Raw genomic sequence first — 23,517 nt, forward strand, 5'->3', positions numbered from 1 at the left:
CCCGAAAAACCTTCAAGTATTTGTTACTGATGTTACATCTGTAGCCATGAAATCCACTGAAAATGAGGACCATTGAGTTAACATAGTTCCATTACATACATAATGAGTAAGAAATGTCAGTGGAAAGATCTAACCCAAGTCATCCAGTCAACAATAGCTAATTTAAATCAAATGAACAATGAATGCCCAACTTTGTGAACATTGGTTCCTATTTTTTAAAAAATAATAGCATTTGTTCAGTCATACATAGCATTCTTATTATGGTAAATAATCTTCAGTAGTGTGGAATGAGAAAAGTTAAGCAGTTATCATAAAGAATGGCTTGCCAATACTTACCATCTGAAGGCAAAGTTCTTATTACTGCCAACAGTCACATTTAAAAGTAGTCTCTTCCTCAGAGATTAAGTAAGGATGGCCTGGGGAAGCTTAGAAAGGAAGGATGGCTCTCTCGAACCAAATTATGAGGGCGAACCAAATTATGAGGGGAACCTTCTGTTGCGAGGACAAAGGGAGACATAAATGAAAGGGGAGATGTCACAGAGGGTATGAGGTCAAAGATAATACATTGTTTACTACTGTGGCAGCTTCAGTTCAGAGGTGATGAGGACAGTATGGATTAAGAGGAAGAGAAATAAAATGAATAGTATAGTTAAGGACTAGAAGAAAAAGAATATGAGGAACAACCTTTTGGTAATTGTTTGTATTTCAGACACATCAAGACCATAATAATATTTCTAAACAAACAAGAAAAATATATTTTATTTGTCCATAAGACACAATAGTTTAACATTCTTTTCAAACCTGACTGTTTTAGAAACAGTATAGACATTTCCAAAATAAGTAGATGTGTGTCTGAGAAAAGTATCATTACTGCAGTCCAGTAGATAGGAGCTTGTGTAAATACCTACATTATAAACACAGAAGAAAAACTTATTGCTTTAGAAATTTTCCTTATGTGAAGTCAAGATTGCAGATAAATATGTTGTGCCTGTTGATTGCAATTTATTTTAAATTCTTAATAAGTGCTTAATACGTTTATTTACATTTCAGATCGTCATTACAAGGTAACAGTGGAACTGGCTCAACCGCAACATGCAGAATCTTGGGTTCAAGGTTTTATGCGGATCTCATTACACAGTGACACTAATGTAATTAAAAATTTGGACCTCACACCAAGGTATTAATTATGTTAAAATATTGTAAAGCATGTGCTAGACTTAATTTAGTTAATGCGGTTCAAAGTATGTAACAAAATAAATTGAGTTTACTGTGAGTAGTAAAATGCAGTTGTCGCTCATATTGTGTTGTTGCACAATATATACCACTTTTTAAATAACTGTGATGAGTAACTTCTCTAAAAATACTCATTATAATGTATCACTCATAACACATATAGTTACACAAATGAAATTAATAAATCAGTAATGGTTAATGGAAAATTAATACAAGTGGGATGGATAAGAAACTGTAGAATGTCTGGCATACAAACATATAAATAGATGTTGCACCTTTCTGGTTTAATTAACTGAGGTATTCTTTTAGAAATCATGTTAGACTACTGGCCATTAAAATTGCTACACCACGAAGATGACGTGCTACAGATATGAAATTTAATCAACAGGAAAAAGATGCTGTGATATCCAAATGATTAGCTTTTCAGAGCATCCACACAAGAATGGCGCCGGTGGCAACACCTACAACGTACTGACATGAGGAGAGTTTCCAACCGATTTCTCATACACAAACAGCAGTTGCTAGCGTTGCCTGGTGAAACGTTGTTGTGATGCCTCGTATAAGGAGGAGAAATGTGTACCACCATGTTTCCGACTTTGATAAAGGTCGGATTGCAGCCTATCACGGTTTTGGTTTATCGTATCGCGACATTGCTGCTCGCATTGGTCAAGATCCAATGACTGTTAGCAGAAATTGGAATCAGTGGGTTCAGGAGGGTAATACGGAATGCTGTGCTGGATCCCAACTGCCTCATATCACTAGCAGTCGAGATGACAGGCATCTTATCCACATGGCTGTAACGGATCGCGCAGCCACATCTTGATCCCTGAGTCAACAGATGGGGACGTTTGCAAGACAACAACCATCTGCATGAACAGTTCGATGAAGTTTGCAGCAGCATGGACTATCAGCTTGGAGACCGTGGCTGCAGTTATCCTTGACACTGCATCACAGACAGGAGCGCCTGCAATTGTGTACTCAGCGACGAACCTGGCTGTGATAATGGCAAAAGGTCATTTTTTTGATGAATCCAGGTTCTGTTTACAGCATCATGATGGTCGCATCCGTGTTTGGCAACATCGTGGTGAACGCACATTGGAAGCGTGTATTCGTCATCGCCATACTGGCATATCACCCGGCGTGATGGTATGGGGTGCCTTTGGTTAAACGTCTTTGTCACCTCTTGTTCGCATTGACAGCACTTTGAACAGTGGACGTTAAATTTCAGATGAGTTATGACACGTGGCCCTACCCTTCATTCGATCCCTGCGAAACCATACATTTCAGCAGGATAATGCACGACCGCATGTTGTAGGTCCTGTACGGATCTTTCTGGATACAGAAAATGTTGGATTGCTGCCCTGGCCAGCACATTCTCCAGATCTCTCACCAATTGAAAACGTCTGATCAATGGTGGCCGAGCAACTGGCTCGTCACAATATGCCAGTCACTACTCTTGATGAACTGTGGTATCGTGTTGAAGCTGCATGGGCAGCTGCACCTGTACATGCCATCCAAGCTCTGTTTGACTCAATGCCAAGGTGTATCAAGGCCGTTATTACGGCCAGAGGTGGTTGTTCTGGGTACTGATTTCTCAAGATCTATGCTCCCAAATTATGTGAAAATGTAATCACATGTCAGTTCTAGTATGATATATTTTTCCAATGAATACCCGTTTATCATTTGCATTTCTTCTTGGTGCAACAATTTTAATGGTCATTAGTGTACGCAGATCACAGCATGAAGAAGAGTTTTCAGTGATGTGAAATAGGTCCAGATACACACATTATAAATTGCTTCTGGACAGAGCACCTATTACCACCTATCACTTATTATTATGTATGTGGTAGCTATGAAGCGGATTTGGATTACTTTATTTGTTCATAAAATGGCTGGAAATTAACATGTCACTGGATACACAGAAAATCTACTACACTGGTAAAAAACTGCCTCTTTTCTAGTTACCATGTTGTACAGGCTATTTGCTCTTTTCACTGCTGGTCAGTTGTAGTTCCAAGAGCAAGACAAATGAAATAGGGTGCTTTAGATCACACTATAAATGTATTGCTTTTAATCTAGCTTTGTTAAATTTCTTGTGTGTGTGCTCTTCCACTGCTAAACAGTTATTCGTACTGTATATTGTTGTGCATTACTCTGTTTATTCTTCACCTCTGATTTTACATTATTATATTAATTGTTTCATAGAGTATACGTTATTCAAGCAATGCTTCACAATATCAAGGTACCGTAATAACCTCATTGTGCAATCCACCATAAGCAGCGTAATGATTGAAGTATCTATTAGACAGCTAATTTCAGTGACCAAACCATAGTTTTTTTTGGGGGGAGGTGGGGGCTGTACTTAGGAGTATGGAGTATTTTTAATCCTGTGGAAGACAAATGACAACTTGTAAGTAGCCATAAAAATGTTTCAGTTCCAGACCTATTAAGAACCTGTGTAATACAGACATTTAAACTGTTTTCTAGGAAGAAAACCCCTGGACTTCACTGTATTTTTTGCTTTCCCTGAGAGCTAGAGGAGGGCAGTGCCACTGCCCTCCGCCCTCCTTGCTTCTGGGTGTGGGCACCCTCAATTGCTAACTATGCATTCCACATAATAATCCCATTTGTAAATATCTTCTCATTCATAAGATTGTGATATACACTAGTACCATGTAGAATAGCCAAAGTCACACTTGATTCAATGTTCCCCCTTCTTGTAACACCACTCTGGTATAAAATTTCGGAAACTTCTTGTAGTGTCTTATGTAAACAAAGCTGGTTTCTTAAAAATAACCTTTTTATTTAATTGTGTCTCCAATTTTTATGTCTTCATTTATCAAGCTTTCTAATATGATTCTGGGATGCTAGTGACAGGATCAATAATGTTTTCTACAGAAATTTCCCAATTTTCATATTTAAGAGGATGGAAGACCAGATTATAGCATCCTATTGATGATGTCATTACAGGTGGTCATATTGTAGAGCATATCATTTTGTAATTCTGCTGCTATTTGTAACTGTTGACATTCTTTTATTCTTATGTTGGAATTTACTTGAAGTACCTTTTTTAAGAGATTTGTCATTACCGAACTTCCCTTTCACTTCCAGTAGTTTTGGTATGAAAATGGTAGATTGTGAATGGTGTGGAAAAAAAACTCAAAAGTACTATTACACTTCCTCCTGCAAACACCACTAGAATCTTTTGGTGCACAATTAATGTTAATGACATAATATTGCAGACAGAAAACTTACTTTATGACATAAAACTCAACTTCTGACATGTTCTTTCTGTGGTGTGTTTGTTTTGTATAATATGTTAACTAGTTCAAAATAGGGAAAACTTTTGGCCCCAGGGAAGTATTTGCCATGTTCTATATCCATTATCTGAAAAAAAACTGACACTAATTTACCACTATTTTATCATAGATCTCAGGAGAAATAGTGCATTCCATGTTAAGTAGAAAAAAAACTACAGGTTCTTCCAGTTTATAAATTGAATCCAGGACAGCTGCAACAAAACTACATACTATATATTTGATGCCAACTGTTCTTAAATAATTAGCACAGATTTTGCAGGCATGGGTCATGTGAAACCTAGCGTTCATCTTTTTCATTCATGAAACCCAGAAAGCTCTATGGAACAGTTTCCAAGTAGCTATCACATGTTTTGACTTCTGGAAAGCCTTCAGTACAGTTCTGTACTGCTGTTCATCAAATAAAGTATATGCTTAAGGAATACTGTCAATTTGGGTCTGAGCACATGGACTACGTTCTCAGATATGTGCGTGGCTTGAAAACTTATTAAGTGATAAAACAGTGTCCTCAGTGGCAAGTGTTAGTAATAGAACGTTGTCCTGAATGGTGAGCATTCATTGCAGACAAAGAAATCCTCAGTAGTGCCCCAGGAAAGTGTGACAGAACCACTCCAATTTTCTACATACATAAAATATCGTATGGATAGTGTGAGCAGTAGTCTGCAATTTTTCATTGATGGTGCTGTAGTGTACAGGAAATTGTTGTCTTCAAGTGACTGTAGGAAGATACGACCCGGGACAACTGGGAAAAACCCAGGAATTTTTTCATCCGGGAGAAAAACGGGAAAAACTCAGGAATTTTTTAGAATTCCAGGAATTTTTCATTGTTTTAGTTTTTTGTTAAATTTTTGTAATTTTGACTGGTAAGAACCGATACTCTAACAAATATATTTCCATATCCCGCTACTGCAGAATAGAACTTCAACAATAAAACATAATGAGAGAAAAAAATGAAAATAACTTAAATTTCAAAGGAAATGCGCCATATACAGTGACGACGGACAGTGCTCATGCAAGCATGTGCCAACAGCAAAATGTGTCAAAGGCTTTAGGAAGACTGTGCAATGCTTCATAACAACAAATTACCTCCGATGAGCATGAAGTCAAAACTGTTTACATTAGATTCATTTTTAGCAGTTACGAGCGGGCTCATTTGCGTGCGCAGTTGAGTCGCCTTTGAGTATTAGAGTCTCCTGCTTCTGGCTACAGGAATGTGACTGTTGGCTGTGCAAGCAGTCACAGAAGGCAGCTAGATGCTACCGGGAAAAGGGGACACCAAATTCATATTCTTGAGGGAAAATAAACTTGTTTCACAAAGCACTTAGCATCCAGCGCACGTTGGTCTATCAATTATTCATATGATTTTGAAACACATCCCTGTTGGTTTTTGAACATTTTTGAACACTTTTTAAGTTGATTTCTGAATGAATCATAAGTTGATTTTTGAATGCGTGCATAGTGTACGTGATGTCTCTGTCAGGAGACTCCTCATTGCATCTAGAAATAAACTTTCCTCAGACAAAAGGGGACGGAGCTATACAAGCTGAGCAGAGTAAAGCCGAACTCTGTCTGATTATGTGGTTGGTTGGGTTTGCGAATGATCATTGTTGATATAATTACTAGCGAAATCCATAGATTCAGACTACCAGAATGGAAATAAATGAGTAACAGGAATAACAGATGAGAAAGATTACGTATTATCTTCTCGGTGTATCCAAGAAAATGAAATTTTGACAGAAAATTTTTGGCCAGATCGCTACACTAGTAAGGACCAGTTGTCAGCCACTTAAGTTATATTCTGGAAGTAATGCGGAAAACGTGTTGTACGAACATGTAACAACGCCTAACCGGAGAATAATCGCGGGATAACTGAACCTGTGATTCTGCCAGGGTTAGTCAGTTAATCGGCGAACAAATTTTGACAATGGCAGGAATAGCTACAGAATTGGTGATGACAAGATTGTTTGTTAGAATGAGGAAGGAGAAGAAACAGGGACATCACACAAATTATATTGAGAATAAGACAATTCCAAATTTATATAAAAATTTCGTAATACTACTTTTCGATCTCGTGCTTGAGGCACTGGTGCATATAATGAAACATGAAACTATTTCCTAACATAAAGCATTTTGCTTGTAGTAGGCCTAATAGGCATTTGATATTGGTACTTCATGAATTATATTCTGTCATGTTATAAAAATGACCATTTGTGCCAAAACAGTCTCGTTTATTAGATGTGTATTACAAAATTGCTGCAATATTAGAAAGGCCTATTTTGTTTTATCTAGCAGACAGTGACAAAATAGATGTAATGAGGTCGAGAAACCACACCAGTCTTGGGTATTATTTGTATTGAGAGCTTTTTCAGTGTTAGATAATGACATTTCGATTTTTCATGTAGCAAAATGTTTGATGAACTTTGATGAGGTAATAGATCCTTTCGCAGAAAGGAAATCATGCCATGTAAAGGTTTAGCAAGATTAGAGAGAAAAAAATGCTAGGTGTTAAGAATTGAAGAAATGTGTACTTTCTTGCTTAGCTCTTGTCTTTATTGGTTTTATGTATCCTATATTTAATTCTATGTCACACAAAACAGCAAGTTGTTAGCTAATAGGCAATAAAGAGTGCAAATTTTCTGAAGAGTTCTTGTTCTCCTGATTACAAATAATCCCATTTGCTATTAATTACAAAAGTATACACGTTTCGGTACCACAGAGCGAAATACAGTGACGTGCGAGGGAAGAATGCTGTCTGAAGAGACGTGGCATGGCACTTTGGCACACTTATGACCAAAATACATGTCTTACATTTCCTCAAACACATATGTTTTATGTTTCAGACTTTTCAGAAAGATGTGCGCTACAAGAGAAACATAGTTTTGAAAAGTCGATTTTTTTTAGTATTGACCCGGTTAGCAAATATTGTAGATCCGAGGCTGATGCGCAGAGCAGTCTGAGTTATAGTGAGTAGTCTCCACATGACCCGTGTTTACATTTAGTGATTTTGCTGTTTCCCCTTCGTTTTTACTCTCATGTCAAATGAAAACAAAATGGATATCTGTTACCAGTAGCTATCAAGTGAATTAAAATACATTCACATAATTACAGAATTATTAGTTTCAGATTTTATTTTATTTCCAACTTTACTGACAGTGAAGTTATTTTTGTCTGCTTGCTAAAGAAATTTGTCTTTTATTAACCTTTTCTGCAGAGGCAGTCAATGTATTTGAAACGAAATGTTTAATTCCACAGAACTGGCTTGTTTCAACTGTTCACTGCATTTAAAGTGCATGTTTTCATCTTCTAGCAGGTGTGGCATTATGCCATAACAAAGAACCAAACATGATGTAGTACAGTATTGGTGCTCCAAGAAAATTTAAATTCCGAAACCCACACTGAAAAACTTAATATCAGGTCGAGGTCTACTTCATTGGGAATCTGGACATACGAATGTGCACTTTAAGTAGGCTATGCATTTTAAATGTGCACATTTGAGCATGGTTCACGAAATTCTGATGCTCTTGGAGTATCCTGTGATGTCTTGTTTCTTTTATGACATAATGTATGATCTTTCAATGTTTTACACGTACATACATATGCGCTTCCTGCATCATGGTAGCTGTGCAAGAGCGGTGTCGCCTGTTATCTGTGCTCTCTGGCAACTGCTGAAACGAACCTATTTCTAACAGGTTGTGGGAAAATATTGCGAATGGTGGTTTGAAAGGCGCTACTTTCAAAGTAAATATCCTTTTACGTAAGTTGAACTATGTGCGAGAATCTACCATGAATTTCTTAAATCACAGAGCATTTGACTGTCATTTAAAAGTCAACTCTTTGATGATGAGCCATTTAGAAGAATTTCTAACCCCAAAGATCAGACATTTATGTCACTATTAAAAATTTTACTGGCACATTTGTGTGATATATCTTAAAGTGTAACACGCGCAAAAAAGATCAACATCATATGCAAAAGCTTAGCTTCTCTTGCAGCTTATCAACCTTAGAGACCAATATTATATGTGCACACTTTGCTTTTCTTGTAGCAACACTATGTATACTAATTTAAACTATTAACTTTTCCTCTTTGTGTGTTCGTGCCACTAATCAGCAATGTTGCTGTCAGCTGACTATATCACATGTCCTTTGCTCTGAATACCCGCTGTCATCGGCTGGTGAGATCACGTGATATGAGCTATAACTGGCTTACAGAAGTGCATCACAATCTCGATTTCAATGATTCAGAAAGCGACATGTGGTGTTTGATGGAATTCCAATGTATACTTTTGTAATACGAAATTATGCAGTGTACATGTTGTTGCACATCAAAGATATTTCCAAAATGTGTCTTTTTCCCTGAGTTTTGGTTGATAAGTTCTGCAGGGAAAATATAATGTCACTTAACACAGAAAAAGTGTGTTTTCACCCGGGAGAAAGTGTATTTTTAACCGGGAAATCCGGGAAAAATCTGCGCACACGTGCCCACACACACACACACACACACACACACACACACACACTCACTCTCTCTCTCTCTCTCTCTCTCTCTCTCTCTCTCTCCCTCCCTCCCTCCCCCCCCCCCTCTCCCCCCTTCACACACACACACACACACACACACACTCACTCTCTCTCTCTCTCTCTCTCTCTCTCTCTCTCTCTCCCTCCCTCCCTCCCTCCCCCCCCCCTCTCCCCCCTTCTCCCCTCCCCCACATACCTGCTTCCTTCACTATTCCTTGATGCCTCAGGATGTGTTCTATCAACTGAATCCTTCTTTTAATCAAATTGTGACATTAATTTCTTTTATGTTATTCAATCTACTCATCTAATCTGCAGAATTCTGGAGCACCACATTTCAAAAGCTTCTATTCTCTTCTTAACTGACTTGCTTATTGTCCATATTTCACTTACATACATGTATGCATGCTCTTGATATGTTTTGATCTTACTGTTAGCCAGCTTTATCTGTGCCTTACTCCCTACATTGTCTATTTGAACATCTGTGAAAAGCTGTCTCACAAATTTCTCTGATATTAAGATCTGCGAGGGCCCAAAGAACAAATTTTCATTGCTGTAGAAATGCTCACTGGCTACACTGATGCCCATTTCTTCATAAAAGCTGGAGGCTCTTGAATGAACTTCCCACAAAACCTCATGTTCCACTGGCCACAGATTTTTCAATTTTCTGCAGATAAATATGTGTTTGTGTGTTCTAACTATTCTCATCATATTTTTAATTTACCTGACTTGCATAAGAGGGACATCATTCTACATTTTAAAGTCTCAGTGAGGTTTCTGGGCCTCATTTTTTCTCCAAATTACCATGGTTACCACACCTGAGGCACTCTTGCATATGCTTTTAGTACATTGCTTTATGACACCTTAACTGAGCACCAGAACTCAGTAGCTGTATTTATGGATGGGTCTAAACAGGGGGACTCCATTGCTTGCTCTCTTGCTTTCCCTGATCGTATTCTCAAGATCCGACTGCCTCAAGACTTTACTGCCTTCTATATGGAATTATATGCCATCTCAAAGGCACTGGGGCAGATAAGACACGTTTTGAGTGTGAAATTCCTTGTTTGTTCTGATTCCCTGAGTGCCCTTAACTCTCTACAACACTTGTACCCAGCAGATAAAGTAGTCCAGAATATCCAGGATGCCCTCCTTGTACTACAAATGCTGGGGAAAGAGGTTTCTTTCTGCTGGGTGCCAAATCATATGGGTGTTGCGGGGAATGAAATGGCAGATGTAGCAGCCAAGGAGGCATGTCAGTGTGCTAAATTAGTTGAATCCACCATCCACCTGCATGCTCTCACCTTGCTGTTGAGGTATAGAGTCATGCATCAGTGGGAAGAAGAATGGCTGGAAGTGGTAGATAATATGGTGCACCTCATTAAGTCCACAACACAACTGTTCTACATCTACATCTACATAGATACTCCACAAGCCACCGTATGGTGCATGGCGTAGGGTACCCTGTACCAGTACTAGTCATTTCTTTTCCTGCTCTACTCACAAATAGAGCAAGGGAAAAATGACTGTCTATATGCCTCTGTATGAGCCCTAATTTGTTGTATCTTATCTTTTTGGTACCTACGTGCAGTGTATGTTGGCAACAGTAGAATCATCTGGCGATCAGCTTCAAACGCAAATTTTATAAATTTTCTCAATAGTGCTTCTCAAAAAGAAAGCTGCCTTCCCACCAGGGATTCCCATTTGAGTTCTCGAAACATCTTCATAACATTTACATATTGTTTGAACCTGCTGGTAACAAATCTAGCAGCCTGTCTCTGAATTGCTTCAATATCTTCCTTCAATCTGACATGGTACATATCCCAAACACTGACCTTCCCTAGCACAGTTCTCACATGCTTGTTCCATCTCATATCACTTTGCAGTGTTACACCCAGATATTTAAACAGTGGCTGTGTCAAGCAGGACGCTAATAATGCTGTATCCAAACATTACAGGTTTGATCTTCCTACTCATCTGCATCAACTTACATTTTTCCACATTTGGGGCTAGCTGCCTTTCATCACACTAACTGGAAATTCTGTCTAAGTCATGTTGTATCTTCCTACAGTCACTCAACTTCGACACCTTACTGTACACCATGGCTTCATCAGCAAACAATTGCAGATTTATGCTCACCCTGTCAGCCAAATTATTTATGTATAAAGAGAACAACAGCGGTCCTATCACACTTTTCTGGGGCGCTCCTGACCGTACTCTTGTCTCTGATGAACCTTTGCCATCGAGGACAACACACTGGATTCCATTATTTAAGAAATCTTCAGGCTGCTCACATATCGTGAACTTATTACATATGCTCGTAACAACTTGGAGTGGGGCACTATGTCAGATATAGAAATAAGGAATCTGCATGTTGCCCTTCATCCATAGTTTGCAGTACATCATGTGAGAAAAGAACAAGCTGAGTTTCACATGAGTGATGCTTTCATGGACATAAGCTTTTCAGTCTCAAGAAAGTTTGTTTGTTATATTCAGAATGCGAATGTGTTCAAGGATTCTGCAGCAAACACAAGTTAAGTATATTGGTCTGTAACTTTGCAGGTCTGTTGTTTTACCCTCTTATATACTGTAATCATTACACTTTCTTCCAGTCACTTGGGACTGGGTGAGGGATTCACAATAAATGCAAGCTGGGTAAGGGACCAATGCTGTAGAGTATTCTTTGTAAAATTGAACTGGGATTCCATCTGGACCTGGTGATTTATTTGCTTTCAAATATTTCAGTTGTTTCTTTATGCCAGGATACTTATTATTATGTCGTTCATATGGTAGTCTGTCTGATGGTCAAATGATGGTATTTTTGTAAGACTCTCATGTCTGAACAATGTCTTGAATTTGAAATTTAAAACTTTACTTTCGTTTTTCTATCTTCAGCTGACACACCATACTGGTCAACAAGGGACTGAATTGATGCCTTACACCTGCTAAGTGATGTTATGTAAGACCAGAATTTTCTCAGGTTCTCAGCCAGATCTTTTGCTCAGGTGTGACAGAGGTAGTTGTTGTATGCTGTGTGCATAGATATTTTCACGGATGCATGAATCTCGACTAACCTCCACTTGTCGTCATTTGTGTGTTCCCTTTTGAACTGAGAGTGTAACAGCCTTTGCTTCCTCAGCATCCTCTGAATTTCATTATTGAATCATGGTGGGTCTTTTCCATAACTCTCCAGACCATGATGTACAATCTGCTTAAACTTTGGTCATAAATCCTCTACATCCATCTTACTGGAACTAAGTGATGCCAATTCATGGTCTAAGTCTGGTGCTAATAGCAGCTTATCTGCTGTGTCTAGCAGGAACACTCTCTTAGCCTCCTTGACTGGTTTATTAAATTTTGTAAACATAGTAATCGCTAATCCCCATTTATATACTCACGTTGTTGATAAGGTCATTCTATACTCACATTGTCGATAAGGTCTGGCCTGTTTGTATCTAAAAGGTCTAAACTATTTCCATTGTGTGTGTCTGCTGCCAAGCTAGCTGTTCAAGACATTTTCCAGAAAACATGTTCAGAAGCATTTCTCATGACTGTCTGTTTGTACCACACACTATGAATCCACAGGCATCCCAGTCTATACTCAGTACGTTAAAGTCGCCTCCAACTAGTATTGCATGATCTGAATATTTACACACTACTGACCATAAACTTTCTATGAATGACTCTAGAACTGTCACAGCAGAACTGGGTGGCCAGTAAAAATATCCAACAATTAACTTTTTTCAATTACATGTGTTATACATGACCTGATAACTTCAGTGTCACACTCAACTTCAAACTCAAAAGAGAAAATATTTTTGTCAATTGCAATAAACACTCCCCCTCCTATGACCTCTAATCTGTCTTTTCGATTTATGTTCCATGACTCGCTAAATATCTCAGAGTTCTCCACTTTGAGTATCAGCCATCTCTGGGTCCCAAGAGTAATTTGAGGGTGAGAACTTTTCTGGAGGGCAGTAAATTTGGGGACACTATGAGGATTACTCTGACAGTTTACTGATACAATTATGACAGGTGAAGTGTCTTTATTCTGAACACCGTTTGACTTCTATTCTGAACACAGTTTGACTTCCCTTGCTGCATGTCAACTGGAAAGTGATTATCAGGGCACCTCAAACTACTGCCTAGCCTCAAAAACCCTCATGTGCAGACCACAAGCACTCTGCTTCCAGAGTAGCAGCTTTCTTTGTGTAGTGCACCCCTGACCTATCAAGGGGAGTCCTACAAATCCCTAAAAGATAATGAAGGTCAAGAAATCTGCAGCCAAGACCATCACAGAGTCCACAAAGCCTTTGATTGAGACCCTCCACTTGGCCCTAAACCAAAGGACACTGATCAACTCTGGGAATGATGCAGCAAATTGTGAGCTCTGCTTGCAGCCCATGTGCGAGGCCAGCAGTCTTCACCACCTCTGCCAGCTGCTTGTATGAACTGAGGGTTGCCACAGAACCCATGCGACAGGCATCATGGGTGCCGACGTGAGCCACAACTTGCAGACAACTGCACCCTGCATGCTCAATCTGCCTGAGGGTTTCCATAAGTGCATAAGCGCCTAACATAGGAGCTCCCAATAACTAGTAAACCCCCCTCCCCCCATCGCCCCATGTGCCTGCTCGGATCCTGCTGAAGGAGCAGCCACCTGTCAACCCACAGGGTGAATGGGTGAGGCCAGGTGGCCAATCTTCACATTGGCCCCCCACCTTTAGCGATGCAAATGCGTTACTATTCGCCACTCACCCTGTTGTGAGTGCAGATCCACCATGATGGGTGCACTAGGAGGTGCCTCAGAAGCAGAGCCCATAGCCAAAACAAGCGACATCTGAGGTGTCCCATGTGACACACCAGATTCTCTGCTACCGCTGTACCTCGAGGAAGCAGCCTGAAGGTGACTGACCATAGCCAAACCATAGAATGTGAGAGTTATACACCTCCTTCCAGCCACACAAGTGGGATGAGGTTCTCCTTACTCCTTTTCTCATAAGTCGCAGCCTTCTGATGCATGGCTTCTTGCTCCAATGAGAGGACCCTCCAGTGTGTGGTCTTATGGCATACAGATCACAGTGCACCACATTTTACTAGACTGTGCTTTATTTTCAGACCAAAGGGTGGAAGCTCATTTGCTGTCTATCTTATCTGACAATCAGATAATCCCACTTGTTCCCTGAAATTTTAGAGTGCCATTTTTTGTGTGTTATCAGGGTGGCTGGTTGATATATGTTTTTGGTGAGTGATCAGATAGGTGCATAGTGCTGAGAATCTTTTAGTTTTCCTCTATTCTTTGTTGTGTTTTGATAGTTTTTGTACATCTCCTGATTGGTGGCATTGTTTTTCATGCCATGAGAGAGTGTGACTGAGCAGGTGATAGAGTGAATTAGTTAGTTAGTTACGTGTTCCATTGATCAATAGCACGTAAAAACCATTATGATATGTGAAACGTGTCAAATGCACAAGAAATGTGCACGCACAGGAAACAAGGGTTTTTTTACATTATAGAGTTATACCTAAATATTTCTATTATCTATCCCATTCCCTTAAGTGGCACAAAATGCATATATTATGCATATATTATATCTCCAGATTTATTTACTCATATTCAAGAGTTCATCTATGGTATAGGAGGAGTTGTCAAGGAGGCATGATTTCAATTTGTTTTTGAAACTATTACTGCTGTCTGTCAGACATTTTATTTCATCTGGTAATTTATCGAAAAGTTTTATAGCAGCATATTTTACCCCTTTCTGTGCCAGATAGGTTAAGTAAAGGATAGTGTAGGTCTTTCATTTTTCTGGTAATGTAATCATGAATGTCGCCGTTGATTTTAAACTGGTCCATGTTGTTGAGAAAAAATGTCATTACTGAGTAAATGTACTGTGAAGCAGTTGTAAGAATTCCTAACCTTTTAAACAGCTGCCTACAAGATGTGAGGCTATGAACCCCACACATTATTCTAACCACTTTCTTTTGAGCAGTGAATACTTTTTCTCTAAATATTGAGTTACCCCAAAATATTATCCCGTATGACATCGAAGAGTGAAAGTATGCAAAGTATGTTAGCTTACTAATTTCTATATCCTCAAAATTGGCAATTATTCTGATTGCAAAAGTTGCTGAACCTAGTCACTTTAGGAGATCCAAAATATGACTTTTCCAATTAAGATTCTTACCTATATGTACACCCAAAAACTTAGTATGCTGTACCCTGGCTACTGACTTCTGTTAATGTGTTATGTTTATTGAAGGAATTATACTTTTTGCAGCAGTAAATTGGATGTGCTGTGTTTTTTCAAAGTTCAGAGCAAGCCCATTCACAGAAAACAAATTAATAACTTTTCCAAAGACCTTATTTGTATCATTTTCTATCAGACTTTCTTTTACTGGTTTAATAATTATGCTTGTATCATCAGCAAACAATGTCAGTTCAGCATCTTGTTTCACATAAGAAGGGATGGCATTCACATATATCAAGAACAGGAGGGGACCATGATCGAACCTTGTGGAGCACCTAATGTAATTTCACCCCAGTTAGATGAAGTGGCAAACTGCTTTGAATCACTTGAAGCATATAAAGAGACTTTTTGCTTCCTGTTCTGTAGATATGACTTAAACCACTCATATGCTGTTCCATTTATACCATAGAATTGTAATTTCTCTAACATAATGTCATGGTTCACACAATCAAATGCTTTGGATAAGTCACAGAATAATCCTACTGGTGACATTTTACTATTTAAAGACTCTATTACGTGGACAGTGAAATTGTATATTGCTGTCTCAGTGGAACAACATTTCTGAAATCTGAACTGTGATTTACTAAGTATCCCATAACTGTTGAGATGGCTAACCACTCTTGAGTACACTACTTTCTCAAAAATTTTTGAAAATGCTGTAAGCAAGGATACTGGCCAGTAATGATTGACATCTGTGGTTTCCCCCTTTTTGTAGAGAGGCCTGATGATTGCATATTTTAACCTGTGTGGAAAAATACCCTCAGTCAGTGATACATTACATATGTGACTCAAAACATCAGATGTAATTCCTCTACATTGTTTTAATAACTTGTTAGAGTGAGTGTGATTTTATCTCAGTTTGTCTTTTAGTTCTCTGATTGCATTTTCTAAGTTTTAAGAACATTTGTTTCAACTGATCTACATATTGGCACTGATAACCTTGAGTGGTTGATTGCCCCTAAACACTTGCTCCCCCCCCCCCCCCCCCCCCCCTCGTCACCCTCCTACACACACACACACACACACACACACACACACACACACACACACACACACAACACCACCACCACCACCACCACCACCACCACCACCACCACCACCACCCTACCCCACCTCACCCCCCACCCCCCTCACATTCCATGGATTCAGCATTCCAGTCTGTAAAATGGATGCTGAGAATTGCAGAATCATTAAAAGTGGTCTTACATTAAATCAGTAAGTGGATCGAAACAGCATATCCAGACACTCTGGGATGATAATGGTATTGAAACAGAGGATGACACACGTAAAGCTGAAATACTAAACACCTTTTTCCAAAGCTGTTTCACAGAGGAAGACCGCACTGCAGTTCCTTCTCTAAATCACCACATCAATGAAGAAATGGCTGACATTGAAATAAGTGTCCAAGGAATAGAAAAGCAACTGAAATCACTCAACAGAGGAAAGTCCACTGGACCTGATGGGATACCAATTCGATTCTATACAGAGTACGTGAAAGAACTTGCCCCCCTTCTAACAGCCTTGTACCACAAGTCTCTAGAGGAACAGAAGGTTCCAAATGATTGGAAAAGAGCACAGGTAGTCCCAGTTTTCAAGAAGGGTCGTCGAGCAGATGCACAAAATTGTAGACCTATATCTCTGATATCGATCTGTTGTAGAATTTTAGAACATGTTTTTTGCTCACGTATCATGTCATTTCTGGAAACCCAGAATCTACTCTGTAGGAATCAACATGGATTCTGGAAAAAGCGGTTGTGTGGGACCCAACTCACTTTATTTGTTCATGAGACCCAGAAAATATTAGATACAGGCTCCCAGGTAGATGCTATTTTCCTTGACTTCCGGAAGGCGTTCGATACAGTTCCACACTGTCGCCTGATAAACAAAGTAAGAGCCTACGGAATATCAGAGCAGCTGTGTAGCTGAATTGAAGAGTTTTTGGCGGACAGAACACAGCATGTTGTTCTCAATGGAGAGACATCTACAGACTTTAAAGTGACCTCTGGCATGCCACAGGGGAGTGTTATGGGATCATTGCTTTTCACAATATATATAAATGACCTAGTAGATAGTGTCGGAAGTTCCATGTGGCTTTTTGCGGATGATGCTGTAGTGCTGTAGTATACAGAGAAGTTGCAGCATTAGAAAATTGCAGCGAAATGCAGGAAGATCTGCAGCGGATAGGCACTTGTTGCACGGAGTGGCAACTGACCCTTAACATAGACAAATGTAATGTATTTCGAATACATAGAAAGAAGGATCCTTTATTGTATGATTATATGATAGCAGAACAAACACTGGTAGCAGTTACTTCTGTATAATATCTGGGAGTATGCGTATGGAACGATTTGAAGTGGAATGATCATATAAAATTAATTGTTGGGAAGGCGGGTGCCAGGTTGAGATTCATTTGGAGAGTCCTTAGAAAATGTAGTCCATCAACAAAGGAGGTGGCTTACAAAACACTTGTTCGACATATACTTGAGTATTGCTCATCAGTGTGGGATCCGTACCAGGTTGGGTTGACAGTGGAGATAGAGAAGATCCAAAGAAGAGACGGCACGTTTCGTCACAGGGTTATTTGGTAAGCATGATAGCATTGCAGAGATGTTTAGCAAACTCGAGTGGCAGACTCTGCAAGAGAGGCGCTCTGCATCGCAGTGTAGCTTGCTGTCCAGGTTTCGAGAGGGTGCGTTTCTGGATGAGGTATCAAATATATTGCATCCCCCTACTTATACCTCCCGAGGAGATCACGAATGTAAAATTAGAGAGATTAGAGCGCGCACGGAGGCTTTCAGGCAGAAGTTCTTCCCGCGAACCATACACGACTGGAACAGGAAAGGGAGGTAATGACAGTGGCATGGAAAGTGCCCTCCGCCACACACCATTGGGTGGCTTGCGGAGTATAAATGTAGATATAGATGTAGAACCTCATCATCAAACCAAAAGTTGACGCTCACAGTAACAATGTACATTTCATAAATTTTACAGTGATGAAGTTTTTGACAGGTTGCCATGAAATGTTGCTGAAAGTAACACATTCTTCATTGGAAGTCTGGGAGACAACCATTTTCTGCAAGACACATCATGGGAGACCACAGTTTGTGATTTTTTTTTACAATTTTTAGATACATTGGATAACAATCCTTGATATTAATTAAAATTTCATAACATAAAGTGGGTTCATAATTTTTTATAGGAACTGGTGATTTGCATACAAGTTTGTTTTTCACGAATGTCTATTTTCATCATAACTATGTGTCAGTGCTTTGGGCTCTCGTCATTCTCAGTGCCGCAGTTCTATTAGATATTAACAAATTCCTCTTTTTCAGAAATGGTTTTCCAGTCTCTGTTTTATATCCTCTGTACTTCAACCATCATCACTTATTTCACTGCTCAAACAGTGAAACTCATCTTCCTAGTCTAATTCCCTTAGCATTGCCTGATTTAGTTAAACTACATTCCATTATCCTAGTTTTATATTTTTTTATGTTTATCTTATAATCTCTTTTGAAGATGTTACACATTGTTTTCAATGGCTCTTCCAAGTTCTTTGATGTGTGTGAAAGAATTACAAGCAAAGCTTAAAGTTTTACTTTTCCTCTCTGGACATTAATTATGCTGCATCATCCCAACAAGAAACAGCAAGGGCAAAGGCACCACAGGCGCAAAAATGCGAGCTGGTGCCATTGCCAAAGAGACTTCCCACCTGTACGAGTTCCACCAGCACCATGGGTGGCACTGAGGATGAAGACATTGACTTCAACTTGGCCAATTGCCAGCCAAGTACAATCTACCAGTGACCAGACAATAGACAGAAACCTACTTGGAAGAAGACAGAAGAGTAGCTCTCACCCACTTGGTTATCGATCATCGCCCAGGGCTGACATAGACAGGGAATGTCGTTTAGTGAACTCTTAGAAGTAAACAGACATTTGTAAATTGTGTTTCCTATGTACTGAAAAGTTTACCTATGATTTTTTTGCGCTTAGCTATTGAGGGGCTTTTTCATGTTATACTACATGCAGCATTGCAGACTTCATTATTCAACAAACCCCAAAGATAAAGAGACCTTTTTAACTCATTTGTGTGACTGTGTTACTAATTTGTTGGAGTGTTGTAAAACCTTCTTTCACCTCCCCTGTTACCTGACCCTGGGGCATAACTGTGTAATAGTGGTAGGGAGAAATTGTCTTAGTGGTGTACTGCACTAGAAGCCACTCCATAAACTCACAAACTCGTCCTACTGCAACAACAGTGGCAACTCAGCCTTGACAGCAGTGGCAACAAGGCCTTTACAAAATTGACAAAGAGATGGCAGCTTCCCAAGCCAGAAGCAGTGGCAACAGCGGCTGGCATGACTTTTGCTTCAAATTTAAAGTGTTCTTATTTACCTTATTTCTTCTGCACAATTGTGACCTTTTTTTTAAAAAAATAGTTGTGGTAGCATGTCGTATGCATCACACCTTTTGCTTTTATGTTATTGCTAATAAACTCGTTAAGATGTCAACCCCACCCACTACCCACCCACAATTTATAATTCATTATTGCATGATGCAACTTTCATCTATGCTACTTTTGTAAACCCTTGTTGCCAGTTTTGTAAAGGCCTTGTTGCTACTTCTGTGGAGGCCGAGTTGCCACTGTTGTTACAGTAGGCTGAGTTTGTGAAATGGCTTCTGGTGTAGTACACCACTAAGACAATTTCTCCTGCCCACTATTACACAGTTATGTCCCACAGTCAAGTAACAGGATAGGAGAATGGAGGTTATACAACACTCCAACAAATTAGTAACAAAGTCACACAAATGAGTTAAAATGTTTACTTGTCTTTGTGACTTGTTGAATAATGAAGTCTGCAACACTGTATGTAATATAACACAAAAAAGGCCCTCAAAGGTTAAGTGCAAGTAATCATCGGTAAACTACTGAGGACATAACATATGCAATTCACAACAACTGTCTGTTCACCTCTAAGACTTCACTAAATGATGTTCCCTGTCTAAGTCAACCCTGGATGATGATCTACAATGAAGTGGGCAAGAGCTGCTCTTCGTCTTCTGAGTAGGCTTCTGTCCATTGACGTCTGGTCATTGGGAGATTGTACTTGGCCGGCAATTGACCAAGGCGAAGTCAATGTCTCCATCCTCAGCACTGCCCGTGGCACTGGTGGAACTCGCGCAAGTGGGGAGTCTCTATGGCATTGGAACCAGCTCACATCTTTGTGCCTGTGGTGCTTTTGCCCTGGCTGTGTCTTGTTTGGATGACACAGAAAATTACATTTCCAAATGTCTCCTTGGCTCCCTTCACAGATTGCTCAGTGCACATACTGAATAACATCAGGATACGCTACAACACTGCCTGACTCTCTTCTCAACTATGTTTTCCCTTTTGTGTCCTTCAACTTTAATAATTGCTGTCTGGTTCCTGCACAAGTTGTAAATAACCTTTCAGTCCATGTATTTTATCCCTGTTACCTTCAAAATTTCAAAGAGTGTGTTCAGTCAACATCGTCAAAATCAATCTGTAAATTTACAAATGCTATAAATGTAGATTTCCTATTCTTCAACCTATTTTCTAAGATCAGCCATAGGGCTAGTACTGCCCCTGTGTTCCTGTATTTCTCTGGAACCCAAGCTGATCTTTGGCAGTGGTGACCTCTAAAAGTGTTTCCGTGCTTCTATAAAAAAAAAAGTGTCAGTATTTTGCAACAATGACGTACTAAACTAATAGTTTGGTAATATTCAGACTTGTCAGTAGCTGACTTCTCTGAAACTGAAATCAGTACATTCTTCTTAAAGTGTGAGGATATTTGAACACTCTCGTATATATTGCCCACCATGTGGAATAGTTTTGTCATGACTGGCCCTCACAAAGATTTTGATAATTACTAGGCAATGTTCACCATTTCACGGGCCTTGTTTTAACTTAGATTTTTCATTATTCTCTCAAATTCTTCTCATGGAATTATATCTAATTTTCAATTAATTTCTCCTTGATTTGCATAATTTTATCTTGTTGTACATTTCTGTTTACAGCAGTTTTATATAATACTTCCAACTCGCAGCTTTCCATTCTTTGCTTCATGCTGGCTGGCCATTTTGACTCTTGATGTTCATAGAGTTGCTTGCCTTTTTCTCCAAAAGGTGCTTTAATTTCCTAGTAGGTAACATTTACCTTCACATTAGTCACACATGCTTCTACAGCCTTGCATTTGTCCTCTAGCCATACCTATTTAGCCATTTTGCTCTTTGTGTCAGTCTCACTTTTTTTTTCTTTTTAAACGTCTGTATTCCTTTTGCATGCTTCATTAGCTGCATTTTTATATTTTTTTCCTTTAGAGAATTAAATTCAATATTTTCTTTGTTATTCAAGGACTTCTATTAGGCCCTGTGTTATTCCTCTGCTGCCTTCACTGTTTCATATCTCAAAGCTGCCCCCTTCATCTTCAATTGCATTTCATTCCCCTGCTTCCATCAAACACTGCCTAATGCTCATTCTGAAACTGTTAACAAGCTCTGGTCCTTTCAGTTTATCCAGGGTCCCTTCTCTGTAAATTCCTATCTTTTTTTAAATTTTTTCAGATTTAATCTGCAGTTTATAACCAATGAATTGTGGTCAGAGTCCACATTTGCCCTGGGAAAAGACTTACTGGTTAAAATCTGGTTTCGAAATCTTTGTTTCACCACTACATAATCAGTCTAAATATTTCCATTGTCCCCACGTCTCTACCACATATACAACCTTCTTTCACGATTCTTAAACCAAGTGTTAACCATGATTAAATTATGCTGTGTGCAAAATTCTATAAGACAGCTTACTCTTTCAGTCTTGTCCTCAGTCCATGCTCTCATATCATTTTTCCTGCATAGGATTTTAGTCATCCATTACAATTAAAGTTTCATCTCCCTTCTACTATCTCCAGAATTTCTTGTAGGTCATCACACATTCTTTCAACCTCTTCGCCATCTAAGGAGGTATCTGGTATATAAACTTGTACTACTGTGGTGGGTGTGGGTTTCATCTCTATCTTGGCTGTGATAATTTGTTCACTATGCTGTTAACAGTAACGTACCTATATTCCTATTTTCTGACTCATTCTTAGGCCTACCTCTGTCTCATCCCTGTCTGATTTCATGTAGATAATCCTGTCCTGACCTGGCCAAACCAATTTCTTTTTTTAAATTCTCTATACTAACTACTTGATTAATGGATCTAACTCCTGCTCTGGGAGCAGTAGTATGCCAGTTTTGTTTTCCCTAATGACAACATCCTCCTGAGTAGTGCCTGCCCATGGATACAAATGAGAGACTATTTTACTTCTGGAATATTTTACTGAAGTGGATGCCATCATCATTAAGCCATCATTAAGGTGCATGCCTTTAGGTAAAAGAATGATGGCTGTAGTTTTCCCTTGCTTTCAGCCACTCACAGTACCAGTGCAATAAGTGCAATAAAGTCATATTGACTAATGTTACAAGGCTGGTTAGTCTTGTCTCTCAGGTACTCCTCCATTGTGGTTGCCTCTACAGCATGGCTATTGATACTGTTGAGGCATGCAACCCACCCACCTCTACAAGGTCCATAGTTCAAGGAGGGTTGCCATTAATAGCTGAGATTAATTACAGACATTACCATGGTGTTCTACCAGTTAACTAATATCATATTAATGTATTCTCATTTTCAGCTGCAGGAATGGATGTAGCCTTTTGTAACTGAGCTACCAGATATATGAGTAACTGAGCTACCAGATATATGATTCATAACTGTGCATATTCAGCTTTTCATGATGTATCTAATAATCTAATTAAATTTTAGGCATGCAGCCATGCAGCTTTTATCTCTTCCACCAATATTTCAGCTGTGTATTTTCCAGCTGTCCTCTGAGTGAGCCAAGAGACTGACATTACAGCTCCAAGAGCAGTAGTACATGCTCCACTGTGTAGTCACTGGACACTGTGTATGCAAGTCCACACCTCAGATGCCGGTCAGCAGCAAAAGCTGAACATTGTATCCACATGCCTCATGTGGCAGGCAGAGAAAGTGTTCAAATGGTCAAGTTCTTTATCTATGTATCTACAGGGGTGACAACACTGGTGACATCTACGTGATTTACTTATTGAAAGTGCTGGATTCCATAACTCGTCCAAGTTAAAATGACTATTGCAATTTATTAAATGTTCTGTTGTTCAAATCTCCTTAACTTCTTA

General features: G+C 39.2%; 1 protein-coding gene across 4 annotated transcripts in view; it reads left to right on the forward strand.

Annotated features, from left to right (window-relative positions):
- Nucleotides 1–23,517, forward strand: part of LOC126470408 (pancreatic triacylglycerol lipase-like) — a 472,913-nt gene that overhangs the window by 431,079 nt on the left and 18,317 nt on the right. For all 4 annotated transcript variants that reach the window (XM_050098258.1, XM_050098259.1, XM_050098257.1 and 1 more), the window contains one exon: nt 1,051–1,177. In XM_050098258.1, coding sequence (XP_049954215.1) covers nt 1,051–1,177 — 127 coding nt within the window. The remainder of the gene's footprint in view (nt 1–1,050; nt 1,178–23,517) is intronic.

This window comes from Schistocerca serialis, chromosome 3, assembly GCF_023864345.2.
Source record: "Schistocerca serialis cubense isolate TAMUIC-IGC-003099 chromosome 3, iqSchSeri2.2, whole genome shotgun sequence".
Lineage (NCBI taxonomy): Eukaryota > Metazoa > Arthropoda > Insecta > Orthoptera > Acrididae > Schistocerca > Schistocerca serialis.